This window comes from Neopsephotus bourkii, unplaced genomic scaffold, assembly GCF_033783945.1.
Source record: "Neopsephotus bourkii isolate Nb327-2 ecotype Australia unplaced genomic scaffold, CSIRO-AGI_Nbou_v1 NB_1749, whole genome shotgun sequence".
Classification (NCBI taxonomy): Eukaryota; Metazoa; Chordata; class Aves; order Psittaciformes; family Psittacidae; genus Neopsephotus; species Neopsephotus bourkii.
Window position 1 is genome coordinate 6191210 of NW_026902223.1, and position 26225 is coordinate 6217434.

Consider the following 26225-nt stretch of genomic DNA (forward strand, 5'->3'; position numbering starts at 1 on the left):
GGGTAAGCAAGGCAAGGGAGCTCTGTCAGCTAAGCAGGATCAAAAGGAACAAGCCTGGATCACGTCCAGAACTGAACAGAAGTTGTGGTCTCCCCTTTGAAGTGCTCTCTCACTTGTCTTCCCATTTCCTATATATGCTGCTGAAAAAAAACCCCAAACCACCACCAAAAACACAAGCTGCTGCTTAAGCTTATGCACACTGCTTGTAGGCCAAGGTGCTTATGACCCATCATCCCAACAGTAACCAAGAAAGACAACGTGCCTTTACACTAGTGTAGAATTTGGCATTCCAATCTCATGGTGTTTCACCACTAAGTCACAACCCTTCTACAGCAAACACTCCCTAGGAAATCACTTTGCTCTCCTCTCGGAGGAACTGCTCATGTTTTACTACAGTGGAGGACGTAAGCACCAAACAAGTGATAATTCACCTGTATCTCATCTCAAGAACAGAGATTGTGGGTTACATTAATTGGCACGCCTATCTAGCACACTTTCTATCACATAGTAGATACATGACACAATAAATAGGAGGTAATTACGGGCAATAGTAAATAACACACCCGCCTCGTGTGGGTATGCGCTTTCACATTCAGCTCCCTAAACGCATTTAGACAGGAAAAATTAGATTCAAATTCTCAATTGAAATAGATAGCTTTTAAGTGTTCAGATTAAGAGATTGTTCACAAAGAGATGGCTCATACTGCATTTGGGAAATGCTCTGGTTGTTCCTCTCTTATATATAAATACCCTATATTTTAGTAGTGATTTACTGATTCCATGTCCAACAGCTAATGCAGTAGCTCGAAGCCAAAAGCTTTTACAGATTTCTAATGTGGCCTACAGCTTTAATTTCTTATTTCTAAAATGGGCTGAACAGGAAATGATTTTGCCTCTGCACAAACACAGAAAAACCCAACCTGTTGACATTTCCAACAAAATTCCCCACCCTGCATCAGGGTGAAAAGTTGAAACCTTCCCACTTCCGATAAGCCCAAAAAATCCAAGCTAAATCAATCATCTGTTAAAGTCGATATATTTCAATGTAAACATTTTCCTGGGCTAATTCCGAACTGCTTTGTTTTGATTCGGGCCTCCCTTCAACAGAAAAGAATTGTAGTTGATCTAAACTCCAAAACAAAGAACTGTTTAAATTGGAGCAGCACATTTCCTTTTGCTCTAAACAGCTTTAAAACTGACACCTATGTCATTCAGCTTCCAGAAATACCTAGGTTTTCTTTGACAAAGGATAGGGAAGGAGTCTAAACTCATCAGCTGTGAAAAGGTGAATATGAATGTTGGCTCCCATTTTATCAAGTTCTTGATCTGAGCTGCAAAGCTGAACACCATTAGTTTGTGTGCACAGGTAAGTGACTGCCTTTCACCTTGTTCTTCATTCAAGTGTACAGCAGCATGAGAAACCTTATGGCTTTCCCTCATGGGAGATACGCATGGGGGGCATATGTCAAAAAGAAGCATCTACCTACGTTTTCTTATGGAACAGAACATTTGCATGGCAAATCACTTTAAGGTAATCATCATCTACATGGCCATGACTTGAAATCTCTCATTAAATCAGTTAAGTGTATACACGCTCCTATTAACAGAGAAAATACCACTGAAACCAACCAAAAATAGGGTGTAAGACTCTTGGCCACTGAGCTCAAGCTGCTGGTCCCCAGGACACATGTTCCATTTCACACACTTATTGAGTACCATTTCTTCAAATAATAACATATGGAAGGTAGTTTTGACTCTAAACAACTCTGGATCATTCTGAAGAAACAGAACAGGTCTACCTTTATTACTAAGCTTACCCATTTAAGGAACACTACTCTCTTTTCAATCAGTCTCCTTTTATTCCTTAGTAATATGTTGAAGTAGAAGTATGTGATAATTACACAAAAAAACACCCACCAAGTTTCTGGAGAGCCTTGTAACACATACCTGACATCTTCCTCAGAATCATACAATAGTTAGGGTTGGAAAGGACCTTAAGATCATCCAGTTGCACCCCCCCTGCCATCAGCAGGGACACCTCACACTAAACCATATCACCCAAGGCTCTGTCCAACCTGGCCCTGAACACCGCAAGGGATGGAGCATTCACAACCTCCCTGGGCAACCCATTCCAGTGCCTCAGCACCCTCACAGTAAAGAACTTCTTCCTTATATCCAGTCTAAACTTCCCCTGTTTAAGTTTTAACCCATTACCCCTTGTCCTGTCACTACAGTCCCTGATGAAGAGTCCCTCCCCACCATCCCTATATGCCCCCCTTCAGATACTGGAAGGCTGCTATGAGGTCTCCACGCAGCTTCTCTTCTCCAGGCTGAACGGCCCCAACTTTCTCAGCCTGTCTCCATACGGGAGGTGCTCCAGCCCCTGATCATCCTCGTAGCCCTCCTCTGGGCTTGTTCCAACAGCTCCATGTCCTTTTTATGGACTTCACAGACTCAGACAGAAAACAGGTTCCTCTGCCAACCCAAACTACCATGTTTCAGTTCAGCTGCCATTAATCACATCTGAACTATGACTTGGAGCAAGGCTGAAGGTGTATTTTTAAATTATTATTTATGCTTTGTTGAACACATTTAGATCCCTTCATCATTTACACTGTAAGCAAAGGGGTAGTAATGAAAGTCTCTCCCCTGGGTCACCTTTAAATCACTTCCCACAAATTTAGTTCCCAATAGCTTTGCCAGTATCAAAACCTGGATGCACTACCTGAGTGTAGCAGACACCAGACACAGCACCACAAAGGGAACAGTGCTTGGATGTAACTGTACTACATGAAATACAGGATGATGAGTTTATCTCCTACTCAAAACCAGCAAAACTGCCTGAACATTCCATATCAAAGTATCAGTAAACTGTTATCAAAAGCTTTGGCTACAAAGAGCTGCACTCCATGCCTCCCCTGAGAAGCTAAGACACGCTTCTCAAGGCAGACAAGAAACCAGTGAGCAGTGTTGAGCTGTTTGTGCTTGTTCTTGTTCTGTGAGTGCTTATAGTAGAAACAGAAGGTGAAAATACTTGTTCGAGCAAGCTTATCTGCCAGCTGTTGTAGCAGAGAGCGTGCAGAGAGCTCAGAAGCAAAAACTGGAACTGAACAAAGAAGTGTAACCAAGGGGCTCAGGAGCCTAAGTCCTCTTTTGGAAAGTAATGTTGGACCAGTTTTTGAAAGACAATTAGTTATCTGAAGATGGAGCTGGGCATCAAGTCCTCACAGCCAATTGCTTGTGTTAGCCTTTAATAGCTTCTAGCAGTGATTCATCTTCAGACATTCGGTTTCATTCTTGCTTATCTTTCTTTCAGGGAAAAAAAGTCTCCCTTGGGCTAAATCAGTGTAAGAGAAAGGCACATGTAAAGATTGTGATTTCTTGGAGGCCAGTTCCAACTTCACCCCATGGCTTCATACAGCAAAAAGAGGAACGCAGCACACTGCATCTTGGGGAAATACTGCCCCAAGTACTTGTTACGGCGTTTACACACTTCACTATCAGAGCAGACTGCAGCAGCTATTTCCAAACTTCTACCACCCCAGTGTGTGCTGCAATCAGCCTTTCCAGAAGGGTGACGGCTCCAAATACTAACACAAGTCACTGCAATCCTCTAAGGCTTGTGGCCACCTTGGCTGCTGCGAGCCCATCAGGCTTTAGCAGTAACAAAGCACTGGGCAGGGAGCACTTTCCCACTCATCAGAGTAGTCCTGAAGAGCAGCAGCAACGCTAAAACAGGACCCTCAGAAGAAGGCAATGGCTAGCACAGGACCCCTAGGAAGATGTTAACAGGGACAGAGGTGGACTACACCTGCTAGGAGAGCTGCAGGAAACACCGCATCTCCTGCGATAAGGCGGGAGCTGCGGGGTCTTGGCTCTAGCCTGGAGATGTTGAACGCTGAACCAGAGAGGCGCTGCGGGTCCTGCTCCTAAGCCGGGTACCGGAACAACCACCGCGCCGGCTGCTCTCGGGACGGCTGCCGCGGGGACCCGGCACCAGCGGGCAAGAAGCAGCTCAAGCCCCTCCGAAGCCGCAGGACCGACCTCTCCCTGCCCGCTCCGGCCCCTCCGACTCAGCGCTTCCCGCAGCCGACGGGGCCGGTCCGTGCTTGCCGGCCCCTCGGCGAGCGCGTCCCCATCCAACTTTCCCCGCGGGGCAGGAAGAGGGGACGGAAGGAAAGAGGCGGCGCCGGCGGCCGCGCTGCTTACCCAGAAGCGGGACCCGCAGAAAGCCTCCATGTCCGCGGCGCGGAGCCTCCTCCAGGCCCACGCCAGGCACCAGCCGGGGGAAGAAGCCGGCTCCTTCCCTCCTGGGCGGGCCGGGGGCGGGGAGCAGCGGGCCCGACGCGCCCCGTCCCACCCTCGCCGGCGGCTGCGGGAGGCGCCAGCGCCACCGCCCCGCTGCCCTCGCCCCCTCAGCCGGGAAAAGCGAGGACCCGTGCGGAGGGGAGCGGGGATGCTGCAGTCCCTGCGCCCTTGGAACCGGGCGTTGCTTCGCAATGGTGACCTCCCCGTGGAAGGACCAAGCCCCCAGGAGAGCATTTCCCCTGCTTGGTGTGACTTGCTGGGATAACCAGACCCCTGCTCTTGCAGGGGGGCACTGGTGGTACCCACATACCAAGTGAAAGCTGCCCAGAGCGGCTGTGTGGAGCTAGGGCATCTCATGGCGTTTGGGGCTGACCATAACCATCCATCCAGGCCACTCAGACTAATGTTAACATCTTGGAGACGCTTGTTGTCTCCTCTTTAGAGTGCTGTTGGCTCAGCAGGACTTAAATAAGCATCACATCCCTCACCCATCCATCTGCAGCCTCTTGCTTCACTTGATTCACAGAAGCTGATGGCTTCTGCTGCAGACATGGTTAAACCAGTGGAGTGGATCTCTTTTCAAGATCTTCCATTCAATATATTTCACATATATGTGTAACTAACAGTGTTTGTAGTGCAGCACCTTGGACACAATCTGTATTTCACCGACCCATGATGCAGAAGCACTGTTTGCTTTCCTCTTGGCCAGGACTTCCCCTACAGCATTATTGACGTTCCAGCACCTGCTGTTTGTCCACTCACTCTCTGTAGCATCTGGTTCAGTAACATCATCTTATGCAAAGCACCACGCTGCCACAAATCTACTTAAGTATTATGAGGGTTTGAGTTTCCTTCCTCTCTGGAAGGTGCGGAACCATCAGGCAGAAGGGTGTTGTCAAAAATGCTCACCAGAAAGGGGAAGGGAGACAAAAAGCACCATATTGCTGTGTCCCAAAACTATGTAATCCCTGAGAAGAAAATACCCTGCTTTTATGAAGCTCTAACAAAGACCACAGGGACGCTATGGGTGATACCCACTCAGAGCACTATCAGAGGAAGCCATGTGCTTCCCACGAACAATGCTGAGAAGTTGGTTTAGACATTTACTGTAATCTGGCTAAAGGGAGGCAGTTATTAGTGTGGGAAGAGAAGATCTTGCCCGAGACAAGGCTGTCGGGTGATTGCCTACAAGATGTGAAATCTCAGGCTGATCAGCACAATGACATTGCCATCCTCTCAAGGAAATACTAGAGGAGCCTTAGCCAGCAGGGTGAAGGAGAACAACTAAGGATATTATGGGCTGTCTTTGCAAGTCTTACATTGAAACTTTTGTGCAGTGGAATTGCATCACAATAAAGGCTTTAAGAAAAGGCAGGAATAGCTCCTTAATGTATATTAAAATATTGTACCTCCTTAATAGGAAATTACTCCTTTATGGTTTTTTAAACCTTCTCTCCTCCAGCAATGTGTTGCTCCAAGAGAAATGCTGAGATTTTGCTCTCTTTTGACACATGAACATGTACCCCTGTGTTTCTTGCATCGAGGAGCAGAACATGGTGGAGCTTGAGAATATGCCCAAAGTTAAGACCAGCTCTGACATAAGATGTCACAGGTACAGAGGCACCTCACAAACAGCTGCCATAGGCTGTGTGTACAGGAGAGGAGAGGTTTATTTTATCAGTGTCCTGCACAGCTCCACTGACAAGAGCAGTGTGAATCAATCCCTGATTAAATGATTGACTTCAATGGAATTGCTCCACTGTATCCATAGAGGGAAGTCCTGTATTAGGGTATTGCTCAAGACCCTAAAGTAGCAGGTCCTAAATGCTTCTGCGTCTTGCTTTATGTTCCTAATCCGTGGTGGGAATCCTGCCTTCAGAAGGAGCTCATGCCACTACATAGTGCTGCTACTGATGAGTGGGTGCCAAATGGGTTGCCTTTGCATACCCCAGGAGGGCCACCAGGCAGCCAGCCTGGGCCTTAGAGCAGACCCTGCTGGCTTGCACTGCCTTTGCAGTGTGATTACCGAGTTCCAGGCGCTGTCTGGCAGAGCAGGTGAGCAGTGAAGGGAGATTCAAAGGCAGGAATTAAGGAAATATTAAAACCTCAGACAGACAAGATGGGGGAAGCTTAAAAGCTCCTGGGAAGGGCCATGGCAAAGGATTCTGCTGAACATGGTGCAAAGTGAAGCCTGAAGCACTGTCTCAGGCCTTTGGTCTTGCTTCCTTTTGATGATGGAAGACAGAAGTAGCTAGAAGGTGTCATTACTCCTGTGATGTTCCCCCAAAAGCAGGCTGGCTATGCAGGAAAATGAAATGGCCCCTTTGGTGTCACTGTCAAGAGACAGAGGCCATAAATTCACCTTTTCTCACCAAACATTTATCCCTGGGATTGGCAAGACCTGATGTTGGTTTGTTCATTAACGCTTTCCCATCCTCTTTCCCATGCCAGTACCCAGGAAAGGACTTTTCACCTGCTGACACATAGAGCAGGTCAAGTCAGAGCAATCAGGAAGCACCTTCAAGGCACACCCAGGGCCAGGCTGCAGCAGGTTAGCTATCAACCAGGGCGATTGGAAGGGGCAGGACAGGACGAAACGTGAGAGAGAAGCTGTTTGGGTAAGCACAGGGCCAGGTATGAGGCCCGCTTCTCTTCACATTGCACCTCATTGCTGGTTTGTAAAGCACTGAAGGCAAAATGAAGTGTGACCGATTCCTCCTGAAATCCGTATAAAGAAGGACATTGAGAGCTGAGGGCTGTGGACAGCCTGAGCATGTGCAGCTCTGGAAGTCACAGCTTTATGGTTAGTGACTATAAATATCACCTTCTTTCTCTGCTTGGAACCACAGACGCTCAGCTTTCTTTCCAAGACCCACAGAGGTGTCACATTTTACAGATGGCAAGAAAAAGAGGCTGCCAAAGTAGCATTTACATCAAGTCCCTATACATTTACCTTATAAGAAAGGGGAGGACGCCTTGTTTTAACACATGCAAGATGTGGACTTGTAACAAACTCTGTTTGAAGTCAACACTGCACGAGTAGCAACAGACTTGGTGTTTCTTCCTCGACAGTCAATGGTGATGCATATCGCATGCATCTCTTCTTGCAAGAAAGGATTTAACTTCCATTTCCTCGTTTCTGGAAAGCTCAATGAGCAGTTTGGAAGTCCCATGATGAAACAGAGGAAGGAGCGGGCTGGGAATTTGCAGTCCCAGTTTTTACTCACAGCTCAGGTTTTGGGTATGCATCAACTACACGGCTTTGTAGGCAGGGAGCGGAAGGCAAGATTCCCCTGGCTGGAAAGACAGCGTAGGGAGGTTGGGAGCACAGTGAATCTGGCCTGAAGCTGCACTGTAATAGTCATTCTGTTGCCTCTGGGGTGAAGTGGGTCCACCCTGGTCCAGCCTGTGCACCAAGGCTTTGTAAAAGCAGAAGATGGTGTATGTATGACTGCGTTTAATACCACCTTCCCCCGATGCATGAGTGCTCCTACATTTCATACTGAGAGCCATGAGCAGAACCCAGACATGATGAAAACTGCCCAGGTCACCCCAAAGTGATCCTGGAGCAGCTCCAGAACTCATTCTAAACACACTGGGTGGCTGACTCTCACCTGATAGCTCCCAAGTGCCTGCAAATGTGGATGGAAGACATAGAAGGAACTTAGAGCGATGGACAAACAGCCACGCACAAGCAGCACGTGGCACTTGCCCCTTCTTGAGCCAAGATCTGCAGTACCCTACTTTAGGCTCTGACACAGCTGCCATGGTTTATCCTCTCCCCCTGTCAACTCAGCCACCCCACAAACCCCTCCTGGTTTTAATGGCCTGAAGCCTTTCAGGACTCACCACAAACCCAGCACACACAATTCAGCAGCTGCAGGAATCCAAGCACCAGGTCCTGCTTTGTTGGCATGAACGTGGATTGGTCACCAGCCCTTGGCCATGTGAGCTGGTGGCACCCAGCAGAGCGGTTCTGCTCTGCCTTTGCAGGTGTCAGCACAGCACACGCTGCCCATTGCAGTATTATTTTCCTTGTTGACTGACTCCAATATTAACTACTTCCCAATTTCCCCCAAAACAGCTGGATTCCACTTTCTGTTTCCGTAAAATAATTGTTAGCACAGTAAGTTATTAAGTGGTTTAACCAACCTTTTCATTTCACAGCTGGAGCTGCAGGGGTCTTTGGTTGCATTATTTAGAGCATTAAATAGATATGGAAAGATAATCTATCCAGGACCTTTGAAAGCTTGACAATTATAGCATCCAGTGACTCAAGCAATAATAGAGAATGCCAGAGGATGTTGCAGGATTATACAGCGTGTTGTAAATATAGCCAAAGCATCAAATACAACATGTAAAAGCCACCTTAAAGTTCAATCACCCTCAAATGCGAAAATGCCAGTGGCACAACGGCTTTTGCTGATGACACTGAAGGCCAGGCCAAACCAAACAGAAACAGCAGGTTATGGGGGACCTCAGGTGCAGCCTGAACTAAGGGATACAGATATCCCAGCTAAATCACTTCATGGCATTGCCATCTAGTGACAAGCACTCAGCCTGCGTCCATGCAAACCCTGAACCTCTCACCACATGCCACCTAAGATGGCACAAGACCTGCTCGATTGCCTCCAAGCAGAGGTTAAGCGCCCCATTCGAGCTCAATGGGTGTAGATTATCATAGCTGCTATGTGAGTGCACAGCCCACACAGGACTGGCAGGGATTGGCACGCACAGGGAGGAGGAGTATGTGCCAGGTTGCGTGCTCTACACATGCTTAAAAGCAGGCATGTGAATGTGCAGCGACAAACAAACCTCTTGGGTGCTGCCACAGCCTCCAGGGTGCTGCCCTTGGATGGGCTGTTACCCTCCAGGGCTTGACACAAGCCTGAGCCATGCGGGTGGGGAAAGGTGATGCCAAGGGTGTGTGCAGCAGCCTGGCTTCAAGCAGCACCCACGAGCACGCAGCAATGCTGGCAGGGTGCCCCTGAATCTGGGAGAAATCCATCCCCTCCTCCTGCTGCAGGAAGGGGTTGTTCATAAAGGTATCACCAGAAGAGATAAAGATGTCGTTGTCCCACTCAGTGCTTTTGGGGTCATATCTGGAATACAGGGTTCAGTCTTCATCCCTATTGTGCATATATAATATATATACTCATATCGTATATTTAATATACAATATGCAGACAAGATGGAAAAGGTCCAGAGAAGGGACACAAAGATGATCCAAGGATTGGTAAGCTATGTGAGGAAAGGCAGATAGAACTGGGTTTGCTCAGCCTAGAGAAAAGAAGGTTCAAGGAGACTTTATCACCATGTTTCATTATTTAAAGAGCGACTACAATAAAAGATGGAGACTCCTTTTTTCAAGGAGTCACATGGAAAAGACGAGGGGTGATGAGCACACCTGGGGAGATTCCAGCTGGAGGCAAAAGGAATGTTTTTCCCAATGGAAACAACCAGCCCTTGGAATAATCTCCCCAGGGAAGTGATGGGCTCCCCAGCCCTGCACACTTTCAGGATTCGGCTGGGCAGGGTGCTGGGACATCTAATTTAGGTCATGCTGTGCCTAGAAAGGTTGGACCAGAAGATCCTCGAGGTCCCTTCCAAGCTGGGATTCTGTGATTCCATGATATAAACTCAGCGGCTGAAAATCCCAGGAGAAGCAAAAGCCTCGCTTTTTCCTCTCTCTCTTCTGCAGGATCCTTCTCGCCCCTTCCCTGGAGCCGGGAATCGCGCTCCCGGTAACGGGATGTCCCAAACCCGCTCCTTACCCCAGCCCACTAGATGGTAGCACAGCGCCGCGGACGGGCGCACCCAACCCTGGCCGTGGGCTGCCCACCCCAGAGCGGTCAGTTCAAGCCTCTGTCCCTCCAGACTTCACTGGCTTTAACCCCTTAACCTGCGGGCTCTTCACCCCCTAGAAGGGAGGAGGAGGGAGTCAGGTGCATTGCTTTAAATTGCCTTTTCCTACCTTATTTTAGGGAGGATTCTAGCACAGGTCGCATCTGAGCCTTGTTGGTGGGTCTGTTTGTACTTTTGGAACATCCACAATACAAGAGGCACAAACAGGCCTTTCCAGTTTGCTTTCATGCAGCTCCTTGCAGGGTTTTGCAGAGCTCCAGATGAGGGATGCGCTGTGCACACGGCTTTGCAGATGGGACACTGCTCTCCAGAAGCAGGACAGTTAGCCAAATTCACCCGAATGTCTCAACTAAGCCAGAAACAGATTAAATCTGAGGGGCTATTTCCCTCGTTGCAGCTGTAATTGCATAGAAAACAACCCAGTTTCATGCAGCTTCCAAATTACTTACCGGAGTAACAAAGTGCCATGCCCAGGCTCTGGCAATTTGAGAGCATACCCGCAAGCATCCAGCCTGGGTGGGATCCTTGTACAAACCACAGCACAAGAGCTTCAAACAGGAACACTTACAACAGAGAGCAAAGAAACAAGGTCCTGCGAAACACAGCACTGGCAATAACGGGATTTGACATTCCTGATAGAGAGCACAGGTTAAACAATTCTGTGTGCAGAGAGGTGTGAAGTGCTTAAAGCTGTGAATTGCTCTGCTTTCTTGGCTCAGCTTGTCTTAATGACATGTGGATCGTCCAGCCTTGGAGGGGTGAGAAGGCAATGCAGTGGTTGCAGCCTGGTGGGGTTAGTTGACCCTGCAGCCCAGATAGCACAGATATGTTACAGAGCACACCCCTGGAGTCCTGCACTGTGAGGATTTGCATGGGATTTTGCATAGAGCCACATTTTCTCCCTATTTAAGAGCTAACTATGTTCCTGCTGTTTTGTACCCAGAAATGATTATGACAAGGCCTTTATCAAAGCACCCTCCAAACAGCAGCTCTGGATGTCAGGTTAGGGGTCCTCCTGCTGCAGAGCAATCATCAGGTCATTCAGTACGAAGTGAGAAACAAGGCTGCAGAGAGCCCAACTCCCTCCAATGGCTGCTCCCCAGGGGAGAAGACACTCCACATTAGGAAACCTTATCCACTAAAGACCACTGAAGAGGGTGCTGAGGCGCTGGCACAGGGTGCCCAGAGAAGCTGTGGCTGCCCCATCCCTGGCAGTGTTCAAGGCCAGGTTGGACACAGGGGCTTGGAGCAAGCTGCTCCAGTGGAAGGTGATCCTGCCCATGGCAGGGGTTGGAACGGGATGAGCTTTAAGGTCCCTTCAAACCCAACCCATTCTATGGAATGTTTCAGGTGGCACCTAAGCAGCATCTGGGCTCCTCACCCACACTGCCTTGGCACACACAGTCTGCAGCTCCTGGAGCAGTGCCATCCTCACCAACTCCTGCTTTACAAGGAACTAAACGCCTGCAGAAGTGGTGGAGAAGAAGCTGCTGTGCTTCGGGCTGGAAATCCTGAAGCTGTGAATGTGTGGAAAAGCCCAGCATTCTCCTCTTCACAGCAACGTGTTCATGGACAGATCAAACGTGCCCCTTCCCCTGACTCCATCTCCTCTGGACCTCTGCAGCCTTGTTAAGCAGCTTGCCAAGCCGTCCTTTGCCAGTGCAATACAACATGCAGACACAGAGCTGATGGTCTTGCTGGTAAAACAGCACATCCTGGGCCAGACTCCCTTGCGGTGTCAAACCAAATTGCTTCACAAAGGGCCGGCGTTTCACAATCTTCCTTTCAACTTCCCGTCCGCCGCTGCTATACAATACCTACCCCAACTGTTCGCAATTAAAACATGACCGGGGATGTGACCGCTCTGAATGATACAGATTATCATCATCAACAGCAACAAAGGGAAGTGCACGGTTGTTTTCTTTTCAAAAGCTTTTAATAGGACACATTTGTTTTTGTCATTTGTAAAGATTTACACTCATTTTTTGTTTTTTTTTTCCCTCTTTTTTTTTTTTTTTTTTTGAAAAAGGAACATTTTAACCCAATTTTCCCCATGAATACCACCTTTTGTTGCCCTGACCAAAAGACCTCGTTTTGGCCTATATACCTGATACAGTATAACAATATATTAACTATTAAATACAAAGTTCTATCATATATACTAGGTTGTTACGGACATTGCAATGGTACTGTGCCTACTCTAGTCACCTTGTGTTATAGTGTACATGGGTTATTATAGCCAAAGGGGCAGAAAAGGGGAGCCTGGGGCATAGCCTAATTTACAATGGTAATGCTTTTGTTTTCATTTTCTTTTCTCCTCGAATACACCTTGTGCTGAGTGCAATCCACAGAAGTCAAAAACAGTGTTTTCCTTGCCCTCCTCCAAAATATCTACAGTATAAATGTCCTGTAACCAAGCTATGAAAAATCAGTTCTGTGTGCCAGGGGCTGCAAGAATGGAATTCCCATCTTTCCAGACACGTCTGCAATCTCTTTTCCCCTATATGTCAGACTGGCAATAGCAGAATATCCTCCTCCCACCTGTATACAGTAAATCCACAGTAATAAAGTGCTGGTGTGCTTGAATGAATTGGATAGCCATGCGACTACTTTACCATCGATAGGGGCTGAGTTTTGGGGGTGGATGTTTTATATGGGTACAGTTCTCCAACAGTAATAGCACTGCAATATCATAGAGCTTGAGCTTAGCTGCTTACTTCTAAATGCGACCTGGATGCTATACACTAGGCTATACACGCTGTAATACAGTAGGTTTGGCGCCAGGTTTATGTAAAGAAACTTGCAGATAAGAGCTGCTTCTGTTCCCAAGATGCTATGCAGACTTTTAACAATTTCTCTATAGATTTCTACAAAAATATAAAAAGTTCTATCAACATAACCATTCTACAGAATTCCGGTGGATTTTGTACATTTTGCTTAAAAAAAGTCAAATTCTATAAAACCCCCCCAAAAGGTATTTAAAATTAGCTTAAGATTATTATTGCACACGCTGCAGTACATTTGTATTTGTCTTTCAAAAGGGCATCTAGAAAAAACTTGTAAGGTTTAGAAAACAAACTATTTTACATGGATTTCTTTTCCTGAATGCATCATCTTAGAGCAGTTTTTTACTGGCTCATCTTTACTGAATAGTCATGTGTGATGTAAACTTCTGGTTACTTCCACAAACCTTGTCAGTGGGCAAAAACTCAGGTATCAGAAATAGAAGAGCCTTCAGGCTTTCTGTTACATTTGAGTTGAGCATTTGGATTAACGTCACTGTTTTGTGCCATGATTTCAAGCTAAAATGTTCCATGGGGTTTTTGGTAAGGAAGGAAACGGTACAAGTAGTGTCATTCCAGCTATACAAACACAATCCTAATCATTAAGGAGCCACGGTTGGCAATTTTAGTGGCCTAGCTATTTTCCCAAATTATTTAGTACATGTGAAAGGAAAGCTAAGGCTCATTATGAGGGTAAAACCAAAGAGGGATTAAGAATATTTCTCAGGCTTAATACACTGTAATTTTATTATTTCCTTAAATATGATCTGGGCGAAGAAATGATGAAAGGTTTGTTTGAAATCATTGCTTTGAACAGGCTTAACTCTGGATTTGGACTGGCATATCAAAGAGAGCGGTCTCCGTGTGGGCCTGTGTTGAAGAGGGGAAAATGTCCCAGCCAAGAATTAATCTAAGTGCAGTAAATAGTACAGAATGCTAATCCTCCTACCTCAAATACACCAATTGCCTGACTTCCTGCTGAAAGCCCTTACATTTCTCCAGGACATCTAAATCAATAGGGATTGTTTATGGAATAAACGTCTGCAAGTGGAAATAAAGGAGCTTAAGACCTCACATAGGCTGTTAGGTAGAACAGCATCTTCTTCTTGCGTGGATACTCGAAGCTAATGCAGACAGATGTAGTCGTAACAGTCTAATCTCTGACTGTTGTGGTGATTTGAAAAGATCAGTAGTTCTCCAAAAGTTACAAACTCCCAACTGACAGAATTAGCACAAATCCTCCTCTTGCCTGTGCTGGTTTAAAGACATGATCCAGCAAAGCCTTATCCATGTACTCAGTTTGAAACTTGTGACTATTCGCACACTTCAAAGCATGCCTGCAGTCTTATTTAACCTACATCTGAATGTGATTTCATGGAAGTTGAGTGAATTAATGCCTGGTTTTCCATCAGTGAAGAGCGGGAGGTGTTGAACCGGGCCAACCTCTCATGGTTTTCAAGCTGTGCTGTCCAGTTTTACAGATTGCTTTTTGCAAAGGAGATTAGCAGGGAAGTAAACAGTTAATTTCTGAGATGAATGACATGAAGGACATGTTATAAATTAAGGACATGAGTTCTGGTTTTATCTACTTTGTATCATGATGTCGCTGCTTAAGGCTTTTGATAGATTGGAAATAATATTACAGTCAGGGTCATGTAAATTAACTCTAGCAGTGACAGCAAAAAAAGGGACTTTTTAACTGAAAATCAACCATTATTTCAGTACCTACAGACCTTTTTACACATAATCTGTAAAATAACTTGCAGTAGGCCTCAAATCTGTTGAACACAGAAGCATATGATATTAATTTTCAAGAACTACTTAAATATGAACCAACCTCAAGGCAGTTTAAGCAAGAGCTTAACTTTAAACATGTGCTTATGCCCACTGTTGTGTCATGTCTGCACTGAATTCACCCACCAGATCTTAAATACGGCTTACCCTCCTTTCCTCATGGGCATGGAAAGGAGGAGCTCCACTGCAAACTGGGTTTATAGAGGTGTAAAACTCAGCAAAAGGAATAGCCTGTCTTGGAAACAGTGGAAAAACACCTCAGGAGCGACCACAGGCTTCTGCTGCCTCAATTTCCTGGGAAGGTATGGAAATTAGCCATTGACATCGTTTGTGAGTCATGATCTACAATATCCTTTAGTGACTCAGTATGGTGTACGGTTAAATGGCTCTACATTCACCGTCTTCAGGCATATATCCGCATGTTGGACCTTCCTGGGTTCATGCATTTGCTTTCATACTGGATGTTCATTTTATGCAAGACTGGAATTTTTTTTCTGTTAAAAAATTGCCACTGCATTTCTACACTATCCAAAAAATCATCTCCCCAGAATACCATTGAAGTCCAAGGGGAAAAATAAATTACATTAAATAATCCTTATTTACTGCTGACTGTGGGATACATTTCCTCTGTAATGCACTAATTTGCTACATTTTGTGCTTTGCAAAACAAAACGAAACCCAAACAAAACAAAACAAAAAAAAAGAGAAGGGATTAAATATATTTTTTTTTTGTTTAGGTTAAAATACTCATAAAAATCAACTTTATCTCAGAAATATTCTGAGATACATAAAATAGAAGAAAATTAAATGAGTCTTTAGTCACAAAATGTACTACATCCCGCAATACTAGATTCAATTAATTTAATAAAATATAATATACATATAGATTCTGCACATTGTATTGCTTTTACCTAAGCAGAACATATGCTTAAGTAAGCGTGATATAGGTTAACCACTTCTTTAACCAGCTGGTTCTTTAATCTTTCTTTGGAAATTTGTTACCCAGTGCCATTTTGGAATACAGAGTTTCTTTAGGTTCTTCTTTTTCTATTACATGAAAGGAGGAAAACATTTGGCACCAACAGAAAAGTAACTCAGGGGTCCGTTTCCGTCTGATCAAAGGAAAAGCTAGGAAGTGTCAACAAGTCTTTCTTTGGGGTAGGAGATGTTGACATACTGTCTGGAAGCAACGAATCCCCTATATCCATGGAATCCTTGGACTCACAAGATGGAGCACGCCGTCTCAAGCAAACGTCTCCACTGGCAGGTGAGATGCTGTGAGGTCCTCTAGGTAGCAAACTCTGTCCATCGGGTGGATCTATAGATATACATGGAGGGCTCAGTTTTTTCTTCTGCCGTGTCCCTTGCAAGCCTTCCATTTCACTTACCACCTGACTTATGAAGCCAGAAGAGCTAGAAGTGGAATGGTGCTGGGGGCTGTTTTCCATCGAACAAATTTCGATTGAATGTCTCCTTTGATCATCCAACCAAGAGGGTGGTTTTTTGAGAAGACCCTGGGTGTCTACACTGTGGTACTTCTTCAGGTCCTTCAATGTCACGTTGCCGGTATTGCCTATGTTCCTCTTAGGAGTGAGAGGCTGAACCTCTGAACAGGCACTCGAGGCTGTACAAGTTTCTGAAGGCTCCGAGGAACTGTTTATTTCAGACACTTCTTGGTCCATTGAATCTCCAGGTGTCTCCTGACACGAGTCTGCACAAGCAGCACACGATGCTGGTGCCTGCTTTGAAATATTATACTGATTGTGGGAATGCTGCTGCGTACGGACGCTTGCCCGGCTCCATGCAGCCGCCTCATTCGCTTCTGAGGGCGTCAGAGCCACTGATGACTCCTCCTTGGGCACAGCGGGGACATTTGGGTCAGAGAGTTCACTCACCTCAGTGTGGAGATTTTCCTTGCTGTCCAATGAGTCGTTCCGGATAGCCATCTGTATCGGAGCGCAAAGGGATTGGGGAGGAAGGGTGTTGTCAGATGAGAGAGACAGATCAAACATAGGTTAGTAGCAAGCAAGGCACAGCATTTATAGGGCACTCAACCGTGTTGAGATACCTCAGCACACACCCACTGACTCCTATAATGACCTGAATTATAGCTTCTAGCAATTCCCATGCATCAGAGGTCTGTGTGTTTATCCCTGTGTAAGCAACAGCAGAATTTGGCCCTTCAGTCTTCATAAATGGTTGACCTTTAGTTTTCTCCTCTAAGGACGGGGGGCTGCAAAACCAGAATGCCTGCACCCGAACTGAGACCTGTTCTTGTTATGCAAAGGATGAGGGTCTACAGCAAAGCTCTTTACAATTTCAGCAGCCCAAGTATGAGCAGGAGAGGGGAGATGTGCAGGTGAGCCTGTGTATTCCCTTCTCTAGCTCAGGTGATGCTGAGGGCATGGAGCAGGATCCCTAGGGCCAGCAATGCCAGAGCAACCAGGCTCTGTGCCAGCATCAGAGCAACAGCCTGTCCCTGGCTTTGGTCCCCAGGCTGGAGCCACAACTCTGCACCATTTTAACAGCAGGGGAGCTGGAAAAGATGGAATCCAAAGCTGGACTAATAATAATAATAATAACCTCTAATTATAACAGCTTATTCTGATGCTTAAGTTCAGGCTTCCTAAGGCACATTTTGCCTTGGCTGTCCTGAGCCATATGCAGCATCAGTGCCTGCTGGCAGAGAGAGCCTATGGCTAATTTTGAAGGCTTTGTCTTCACTGCACTGCATCCCTTGTTAAAAGGGTTTATAAATCAACCTCATTAACTGGCCCTAAAAGGCAGAGTCTCAGTTTGAGAAGACTCTTAAATGATCTTAAAGATTAAAAACTTCCCAGAGAAATGAGCAAATGTGTGCAGCTGGTCTCAGTTTTTACCAAAGTGGAAGGAGATGGAATTCCTCACGCTGAGGAACACTTTTGTGACAAATCTCCCCAAAATGATCTTAGAATTTGGCTAAAAATTGTCCCGCAAGGATCGTTTGAGCCAAATGATCTCTATTGAGGCAAAGCTCTCATCAGCTGCAGTACGCACGTGTGTGTGTGCAGAATCACGAGTCTATTGCTGTATCCACACATTGGGCTCCCTTTGCCATCACTGAGAATATTTAATATGGCAAACCAGTTTGTCCAATGCTGGTGAATCCTTTCCAGTTAGAATTTTAGAGCATAATCCTGGCAACTAACCACAGTCACGAGTGGAGCTAATTCTGGTCTCCTCAATGCCAATAGTTTTATGGTGAGTGTTTGCAAGAGGAAATCATGTTCACGTCCTAAGAAGAGACACAGACCACACAAAAAAAGTAGAATACAGAAGCAAAAAGTAACTATTGCCATTACTTTTGCTTCTACACCAACCTGTGTTGCACAGAACGACAGTGTTAGTCACCACCAGCTCTTTCTTTCCCTACAATACCAGCATCTTTGGTAGCTGTTAGGAGTAACTGTTTGTACAAATGTTTTACTGGTTTGTTTCAAAATAAAAGGACCCTCTGCCATCCCATTGGGGTGTACACCTGTAGTAGCCACAGCTTGGAGTGGACTACACCTTGGATACACAGTCCTGGAACCAGAAAATCAATATCGTTTCAATTTCAGGTAGCATTCCCTTGGAGAAAAAGCTTTTGTGCAATGCACTGCCAAGGAGCGTGTTCCTCAGCAGGGGCTGTTCTCTCAGAGCATCCAATCCCCTCATCTTCATCTGTGAGTGCATCACTAATTGTCAAACATTCCGGAGTCTAAACTGCACATTACTGTGGGGATGTTGTTCACTCTCCAGCACTCTGGAGGGAAAGGGAGGTCAAGCACACAGGTTTTAATGATGGAGGAAAGTGCACGGACCAGGTATGTGGTGAATAAGATTTATCTATACACAGATTTAGGAAAGGAGAGAGGGGGTGAAGGGGAAAGGAAAGAAAGAAAAGAAAGAAAAGAAACCAGAATTACATGCAATATATGTAACAATAAGGAAAAAGGGGTACTGCAAACCAAAATGCTTTGCTAGCTTGAGCCATTATGATGTGCTAGTAACAAATTAGTGGTGGCAATAAAAGGAGCCAAGCAGAGAGCACTTGAGGAGGCAGAAGTGAAGGGAATTTTGCTTCTTCAAGGACTAAGTTTCACAGTGTCTGGCCATCTAGACTGCAATTAACAGTAACAGCAATACTGCTGTGTTACCAGGAACAACCTTAATGCTCCCATTAGCCACTGTAGGAGCTCCCTGCTACCTGGGAGCGTGCCCAAGGCAACACCTGACTAACCTTCAGAGGGACCTGTCTGGCCTGTGGACCATATCTGCTCACTGCCCTAGAGCTTTTTACTCTCTGAAATCTGATTCCAAGAGCATGCTCATGTCACTGCACGAGCAGAGAGGGGCGGAAGGGGAATAAATTAACATATACATGAAAAGGCTGAGAAGAAGCAGCCTTCAAAGATATGAACAAAATTAGGCTGAGGAAGATGGCTAACTGGGTAATTTATTATAGATAGATCTGTTCAAAAGGAAGGGCCTGTTATTCATTAGAAAGCAAGAGAGCACAGTTATGAACTTGAATCATGACATCAATTAGTTTCCCCATTAGCAGTGATTGGGGTAGCTGCCCAGCCCTGTGCGAAGGAATACATGCTAGGAATTTCTTACGTCAGCTTAGTATTACAGACTAATGTAATTGTTAACCTTGGTACTTCACACTCATTTTTTAGAGCTTAATGGATCAACTGTCTCATTTGTCAATGTTGATTAAAAGATTAAAGAAATGGGAATATTTCATGCAGGTAAGAAATCGCTTTGGAAAAAAGTAGAACCGATCTATTTTGTGTATATAAAATCAGGCATAAAACTACTGAAGAAAGCAGAGTTTGGGAATCAGACGTGCCTCTGGTCCTGATCCAGCCGCACAAGGAAGTATGCTCAAAAATGGGAGAGTGAAGCACAGAACTTGAAGTATTTTACTATAAAAGATAAATTTAAACTTATGCTTCCAATCAACCAGACTGGAATCTTTGATTGGATCTCTTAGATCTTCAGTTGAATCAGAATTTAAATCAATGCCAGGCAAAAACCAGAGATAAAACCACTTGCAAAATAAAATACGTTCTGTTCTGTGCATACTCAAACTTTTCAAAAGCACACAGGAGATTGAAAATATTCAATTCTCACTATAAAAATCATGCTTTCCATGATGGCTTTTCATAGGAGACATCCTGCTTCCTTTAGAGTTTTCCCCCTTCGAGAAACCAGAGGTGTCAGAGGGAGGGAGACCTGGGATGGAGTTTGCAATCCCTGGGTCCTTTCAAGCACTGAGAAAATCACAGCAGTCAAGAATTAGTTCCTTAACCCCAACGAGCCCCTGGGGAGCATTTGGCTGCATTTATGAAGAGGACTGAAAGAAAAAGAAAACCAAGCGCTAGCAATGTGGAGAACATTTAGGCACGTTGCCAAAGGAGATGATACTCATCATGCACGTTCTTTGGAGACTCCTGGATGGCTTTCAGATCAAACTCCATCAACCTTTTAGTTATTTCTGTAGGAGAATTACAGTTCTCCCGAGGTTTCTCTGTGAATCCCTCCTTGAATTTAAAGCATGGTTAACCTGGAAATGCAACAATAGAAAACCTCTGCGTGCTCATGATCTTAAGTCTGCTTACCTGTCTGCGGAGCAGCCTTTCAGCAGAAGGAGAGTGAACCTGCTGGGAAACATGGGGCTTGCTCTCCCTCACCAAATAGTCATGAGCTCTCATGTAGTGAAAATGGTCTTTTGGAATTTGCAGGAGAGAGCTGGTGTCCGCTGGCTGTGACTGCACCGATGCCTTGGAACCTTGCAAGAGGGAGAAGAGACAGAAACGTGATGACCCTCTGGGGATGTGTCCTAATCTCAATGACCTTCCGCAAAACACTGTTCTATTGCACCTTGGACCAGACAGGCATGGTAAAACCACTGAATTCAGCAACTGGCTCTCCATGATTGGGAAAAAGCTCTCACTTACTAATAAATTATTCCAAAAGTGTCTATTATTTCATTTTTCTTGGCATTCTCCCCTGATACAACTGGGACTAGCTCCTGTTGAGAACAGAAGATTAGGAACTAGAAGTTCATCCTGACAGGCAAGTTCTACATCCCTGTTTTAGGGCCAATAACTTTGAAGGCATCCACACATCTCAGCACCACAAGGATCTGACTTTGAAAGACTCCAGAAAAGGACGTCTCCATACCTGAGTGTTTGAGACCAACTGCTGCGATCTCAAAACCAGTGCACACACTGGATATGAAGCAAAAAGGGAATGGCACCTGGCAGCTTTCAAGGCTGGTTTTCCAAAGCATCCCAAGAGAAGGAAACACATACTCCCTAGCCTCTTCCTGACCCTTTGTGGTTGCTGGCTACTTCTTCTAAAAGGTTTGAAACTCGGCATGCTCCCCCCCCACAAAACAGGCTCAATGTTTCTCAAAACAATTCATTTAACCTGGACCGCATCCCAGAGAATCTCATTTGTCCTGGAATCCTTCCCAGAACAACAGCCCCATAACGAAGGAGTATTCAAACAAATATCTGCTGCAAGTGCCAGTGTTTCTGACAACAAAACCTTTCTCAGCTTGAAATATGATGGCTTAGTTGGGTGACGAGGGTGATTTATCAGAGGCACCTGGCACCTCTTGCTATCTTCACAGCACTTTATAATATTACAAACTGTAAACAGGCAGGGGTGACTTCCGCCACCCTGAAAAGCAGTGACATTGGAGGTGGAACAGGACAAAGATGCGTACGCCAAGATTTGGGCACCTTACACATCTCTGAGCACCTTGGCCTGCTTAAGATGATTGGAAATTCAGCAGCAGGAGAAAAAGGCAAAAGGTTTAATTGCGCAATGTGGTTATGAACAAGACATCACCTTTCCAAAATACTTCCCCTGCGTCCCAGTGGAATGGTTTTTCCTGTGGGTTTATAAGGGTGGAATGCCTGCTCTCCCCAGGCTAGGGCTGCCAGAAGGGGCTGTTCATCTTGAAGAAAGAAGGGACTCAGAAATTACCCATTTTGGTCAAGTTGATGTTTTTGTTGAAGGCAGAATAAATGCATCTGAATTAAGGGTCAAAAACGAAGCCCTGGAAACTCCCTCTGTAACAAACAGGATTCTTTTGGGATTCTCTGGGATTATGACTATGAGGAATTTCTCAGCTGTTACAGAGAACCATGAATTCTGGCTCCACTGAAGGCAATGGGAGCCTTGCTATTGGCTCAGTGGGATTTGACAGGCTTTTAGCAGCACTGTTTGCATTATGGGCAAACAGGTTCTTGAAAGGACAGCTGTTGACCTTGAAAATCCCGTGTTATGGCAGTGATTTCTCACAACTCCAAATTCATCTTCCTCCACTGTGTCCGCATTTTTGCTGCTGTTCAACAGTCGCTATTCATCCAGATTCTTATTACTATGCAAATGCCAACATCTTATTTCTAATCTATTCAAATCTCCTCCCATTCCGAACAGTGCTGAAATTATGTTCTGCTTTAGAGGCTTTCAAATGGCAATACTTGTAAAAACTCCTCTGTCTTATCTGTGACAAATGTCTAAAATGATGGTGTGTACAGAAGAATTAAAGACAGCTCCATTCATTTACCAGCAGAAGGTAACCCCTAGGAATTAGAGTAAATGAAAACACATTGATAAGCACTAGGAGGCACCTGCAAGTACAGGTACAGAGGTGCACGTAGAGAGTGAGCCCTTGGTATCTGCAGTACACTGCATCTAAGAATACCTCCAAATTTAGCTGTAAAGTGTATATCTCAGCCACGCACACTGGGAAGGACAATTCTGCACTCTTATTTTCCATTCATCTCACACTGAGATCTCTCTCAATTCAGCACATTTATGTTCATTTTGCAGGCATTTAGAGACACCATTTTCCCATATTTCACAGATGTTCCCATATAGAACTTTCAAAACCTGCAAGAATAGGTACTGCTGCAAAAAACAACTGACATGAGGAAACATCTCTCTGCTGGTACTTCTGCTCTGGGGCCATAGCTAGCTCTGCTGAGATGGATGGAGCCCAGGCTGTAAGGACTTTAACCTTCAGGGGACCGGGCAGGGGGATGATCAGCATCGAGCCAGGGCAACTGCTCACTGTCACATTAGCAAATAAAAAGGTCAGAGGAAAGGAGTTATCTTGAACAAACTGGACTCTGCAAGTTGTGGAGGGTCTTTGCAAACCCATTCCACAGATCTGGACACCAACAGCTCCTTGGAAACTGATGGCAATGGCCAACAGCCAATGGCAATTTGCTGCCTCCTACTGAATAGCTTGGAAAATCCCAGCTAGTGCTTTGTATCGGAAAATCCTGCTCCTGTCCCAGCTGGCAGACACATACCTGATTGGGACTTGTGGTGTGCCGGGTTCCTCTCAGCCAGGGAAGCAGGGCAGGGGCTGGAGTACGGCTGCTGGAACATGTAGCTGTCATTTGGCAAAGAGTGTGTGCGCCCCACCGAAGGCTTCCTCACACTCAGCAGGTCCTTGCTGGGAGACAGGGTCAGCGTGTCGTCTTTGGAGCGGAGATCAGCCTATGGGGAAAGGCACAGTGAGGAAGGAAGACGTGATGGGATGGGAAGAGGAGAAGTGCCCAGAAACGCTAGCAACAGCCATTGCAATCAGTATGGCACGATGGGCATGCACATCGTCAGTATGTACAGGTTGCACGAATGGATCTACCAGGAAGCTCTACCCCTCATTTTGTATTGTCAATAAATTGTCACACAGAATGAACCACAAAAACAGAGGAAGCAGCACTGTAGTAATAAACCATGACTATTTCAGGGGTATGCAATGAAGGCATCATGCCTCAAGGCCAGCAAAGGTCACATGCTTTGCATAACTTTGATCCTCTGCAATAAAAGTAAAGATCTTTCTATGTGCCCTCATCAGCAAGTCAGACTTTTGCAAAGGTGAGGAGTTTCCTCTTTTAACAATAAGAGAAAAGAAAACAAAACCAAATGCAGGAACCAGTTTACAGAAAATACTCTCTAGTCTGGCTTCCAGCACAGTTTTATTGGTTTTCCTTCTCACATAATGAATAACTAAACCCATTTTATTGAAAGGGATATCTAAACCTGCTGCTTCAGGGTTAAAGCCATTCTCTAATTAGAGGGGATCTAATGCAAGCAAGGGTTATTGTATATATGTTGGCTGTGGAGCTTTTACAGCCATAGAGCCTCTTACAATGGGCAACTCCAGAGGCAGTATCGAATGAAGTGGATTCGGGTCTGATATCGTAAGGAAATATCTCCATCCCAGGAATGTTCTTGGGTGTTATTGTGTTGGAGAGTATGAGCAAAAATGGAAGCCAAGTCAGCTTCCCTGGGTGTTTCTAATGAAAGAATTATTTCATCTTTAAAAGGTCTCCATTGAAAGACACAGAAATAAGATGTGACACTGTAGTCTGATACAGTATATTGCTGATCAGTTTGGGGGAACTTTAAATCTTATTTTCTGACAAATCTTCCCTGCTCTCAGTGCATTACAGGCTCGCTGAAATCATCACTGAGATTTCCCCCCCCCAGTTTTATCCTTCAGTCATAAAAACAAAATTTCACCCTGGCCTTTTGTTTGCACAAGAAACATGATGAGATTAAAAGGAATTACAAAAAGGAAAAAAATAATGAGGAATAAAGAAAAGGAAAATAAAGGAAAACCACCGTTGTAAATTTAGTGGAGGAAATGGATCTGCACTGTCATGCAGCATTAGTTTCAGTCCTCAGGAACCTGCTGATTTGGATATAGCCTGGATACAGCCTAGATAAGAGAGACTGCAGTCTCCTGATACAGCGCAGGGAAGGAGAAAGAAACCTATGCTGCTAAAGCTGAGACGTGGGTTCTGGGAACGTCTCTGTTCCTCCCTGCCTTCCTCTTCTGAGCAGCATGTTTATGCTATTTAGCTTTCACATTATTTAGCTTAAAGCAGAGAAGATGGCCCAAAACCTGAGGTTTCCAATTCAAAACCATTTGGATCTGAACACAAGTATTTGGCTTCGAGATCTCATCCAAACCCAACCTTTAATGAACCTTTAGGTTCATTGACATGATCCAATACCACAGCAGGCTCATTTCCTCTTTGTTATGATCTCGAGGGAAATCTCATGAGTGAACTCCATGAAAACCAATGGCTGCAGAATGGTCTTGTGAGCCCAGCTCACAAACAGAGCAGCGGAAGCACATGACTGTTTGGTTCACTGCTAGGTTTGAAAAACACGTTGTTTTGGCTTGACTGAAAATCAAATCTGAGTTTTCCACGAATTAACCCCCCCCAAATCCCAACCCAAATCTATTTTGAGTCAAACAAAACATTCTGAGATAGTTTTCAACTAAAGCTGTGTCTAAACGAAGTGTAAAAATGCTAAATTTAGAAAAGATCTCAATGAAAACTTGCAGCGTTTCAGGAGTTTGGGAAACTGTTTTGACTTTGTTGGTATTGACACAAATCCACAGAACACTTTGTTCAACCTGGGTTTGCTTTTCATTTTATAGAGAGAAACCATCTCTCCCAGTTATACCCTTGGGACTGCTGTGCTGTCAAAGAGATTTGTCTAATCTCAGCTCAGCTCTCCAGACTAACTGATTTTGAAGCCAAAAGGCCCATACAAATGTTAAACATAGTTCACAAAATCTTTGGCACGTGATGCCATGAAGCATGATGGGAAATATTGTCACGGTTTAAGAGGTGTTTCCCAAATAAGTGCTATTAGGATGGCAGTCGACTCGGATGGTAGGAAATTTATCAACAACACAAACATCCAAAGGCAAGTACATGAACAACAACAAAGAAAACAAGAATGACCCAAAAATGTTGGAGAAGGAGTTATGTCTGTTGTACAGCAGAAAAAAAGCACTTGACTGCTACACAGCTAAAAATGTCTAATGTTTCAAGAGGAGATGGTTAAGGCAGGGTTCAAAATACTGGTTATTTCATTCAAAAAGACACAGAGGAGTCCAAACATTGTTTTGGCTTTTTGACTTGATGGCTGCTAGTAAGAATTCCCAAAACAAGCAGCATCTCGGAGAGATCCCCATCTGATATTTGTAAAACAAACAGTCTGGCACCAATCACACAAAAAGCCTTGTGGTGCCTGTGTTCATAAAGACAAAAATCCAGTACAAACCAAAGGGTTGGAGATGATCCCTCAGCAGAGGACACGAGCCATTAGCTCGTGGGTGTCGCTTCCACCCAGCATCACTGATTTGTTTCAGATGGGGAGGAAATTTCAACCTTGATGCTTTCCAAAGCATTTTTTCACTATTTATTTTACTTGTACAAAACACAGTGTTTTTACATAAGACACCAAAGGAAAAATAGAAATAACTACTTGTTCCTCCCAGGGAGCCAAGTTTGTGGACAAGAGCAGTAACAACCCAGGACCTAATGGCATTAAGGACAATGTCCTGTTCAGGGGGAAGGTTGGTGTTATTTGGAAACGGGCTTGAATGGAAAA

The 26225-nt window shown here is 45.1% G+C and overlaps 2 protein-coding genes and 1 long non-coding RNA gene across 19 annotated transcripts in view; all 3 read right to left on the reverse strand.

The window, feature by feature from the left end:
- The window catches only part of ABCC3 (ATP binding cassette subfamily C member 3), a 50096-nt gene extending 45734 nt beyond the window's left edge, over nucleotides 1-4362 (reverse strand). For both annotated transcript variants that reach the window (XM_061377159.1, XM_061377160.1), the window contains exon 1: nucleotides 4210-4362. In XM_061377159.1, the coding sequence (XP_061233143.1) occupies nucleotides 4210-4239 (30 nt within the window). In that variant the 5' untranslated portion in view covers nucleotides 4240-4362. The remainder of the gene's footprint in view (nucleotides 1-4209) is intronic.
- A 4986-nt stretch (nucleotides 4363-9348) lies between these two features.
- Nucleotides 9349-10759, reverse strand: LOC133225101 (uncharacterized). 2 transcript variants are annotated; one of them, XR_009729026.1, is made up of 3 exons: nucleotides 10623-10759; nucleotides 10346-10522; nucleotides 9349-9437 (listed from the first exon to the last, which is right to left on the reverse strand). It is a non-coding gene; the product is annotated as an uncharacterized LOC133225101 (long non-coding RNA). The 2 variants fall into 2 exon arrangements; XR_009729025.1 differs by lacking the exon at nucleotides 9349-9437 and adding an exon at nucleotides 9501-9588.
- A 4838-nt stretch (nucleotides 10760-15597) lies between these two features.
- The window catches only part of CACNA1G (calcium voltage-gated channel subunit alpha1 G), a 138434-nt gene continuing 127806 nt past the window's right edge, over nucleotides 15598-26225 (reverse strand). For all 15 annotated transcript variants that reach the window (XM_061377187.1, XM_061377185.1, XM_061377183.1 and 12 more), the window contains 3 exons: nucleotides 23114-23303; nucleotides 20399-20568; nucleotides 15598-16696 (listed from right to left, as the gene is read on the reverse strand). In XM_061377187.1, coding sequence (XP_061233171.1) covers nucleotides 15845-16696; nucleotides 20399-20568; nucleotides 23114-23303 — 1212 coding nt within the window. In that variant the 3' untranslated portion in view covers nucleotides 15598-15844. The remainder of the gene's footprint in view (nucleotides 16697-20398; nucleotides 20569-23113; nucleotides 23304-26225) is intronic.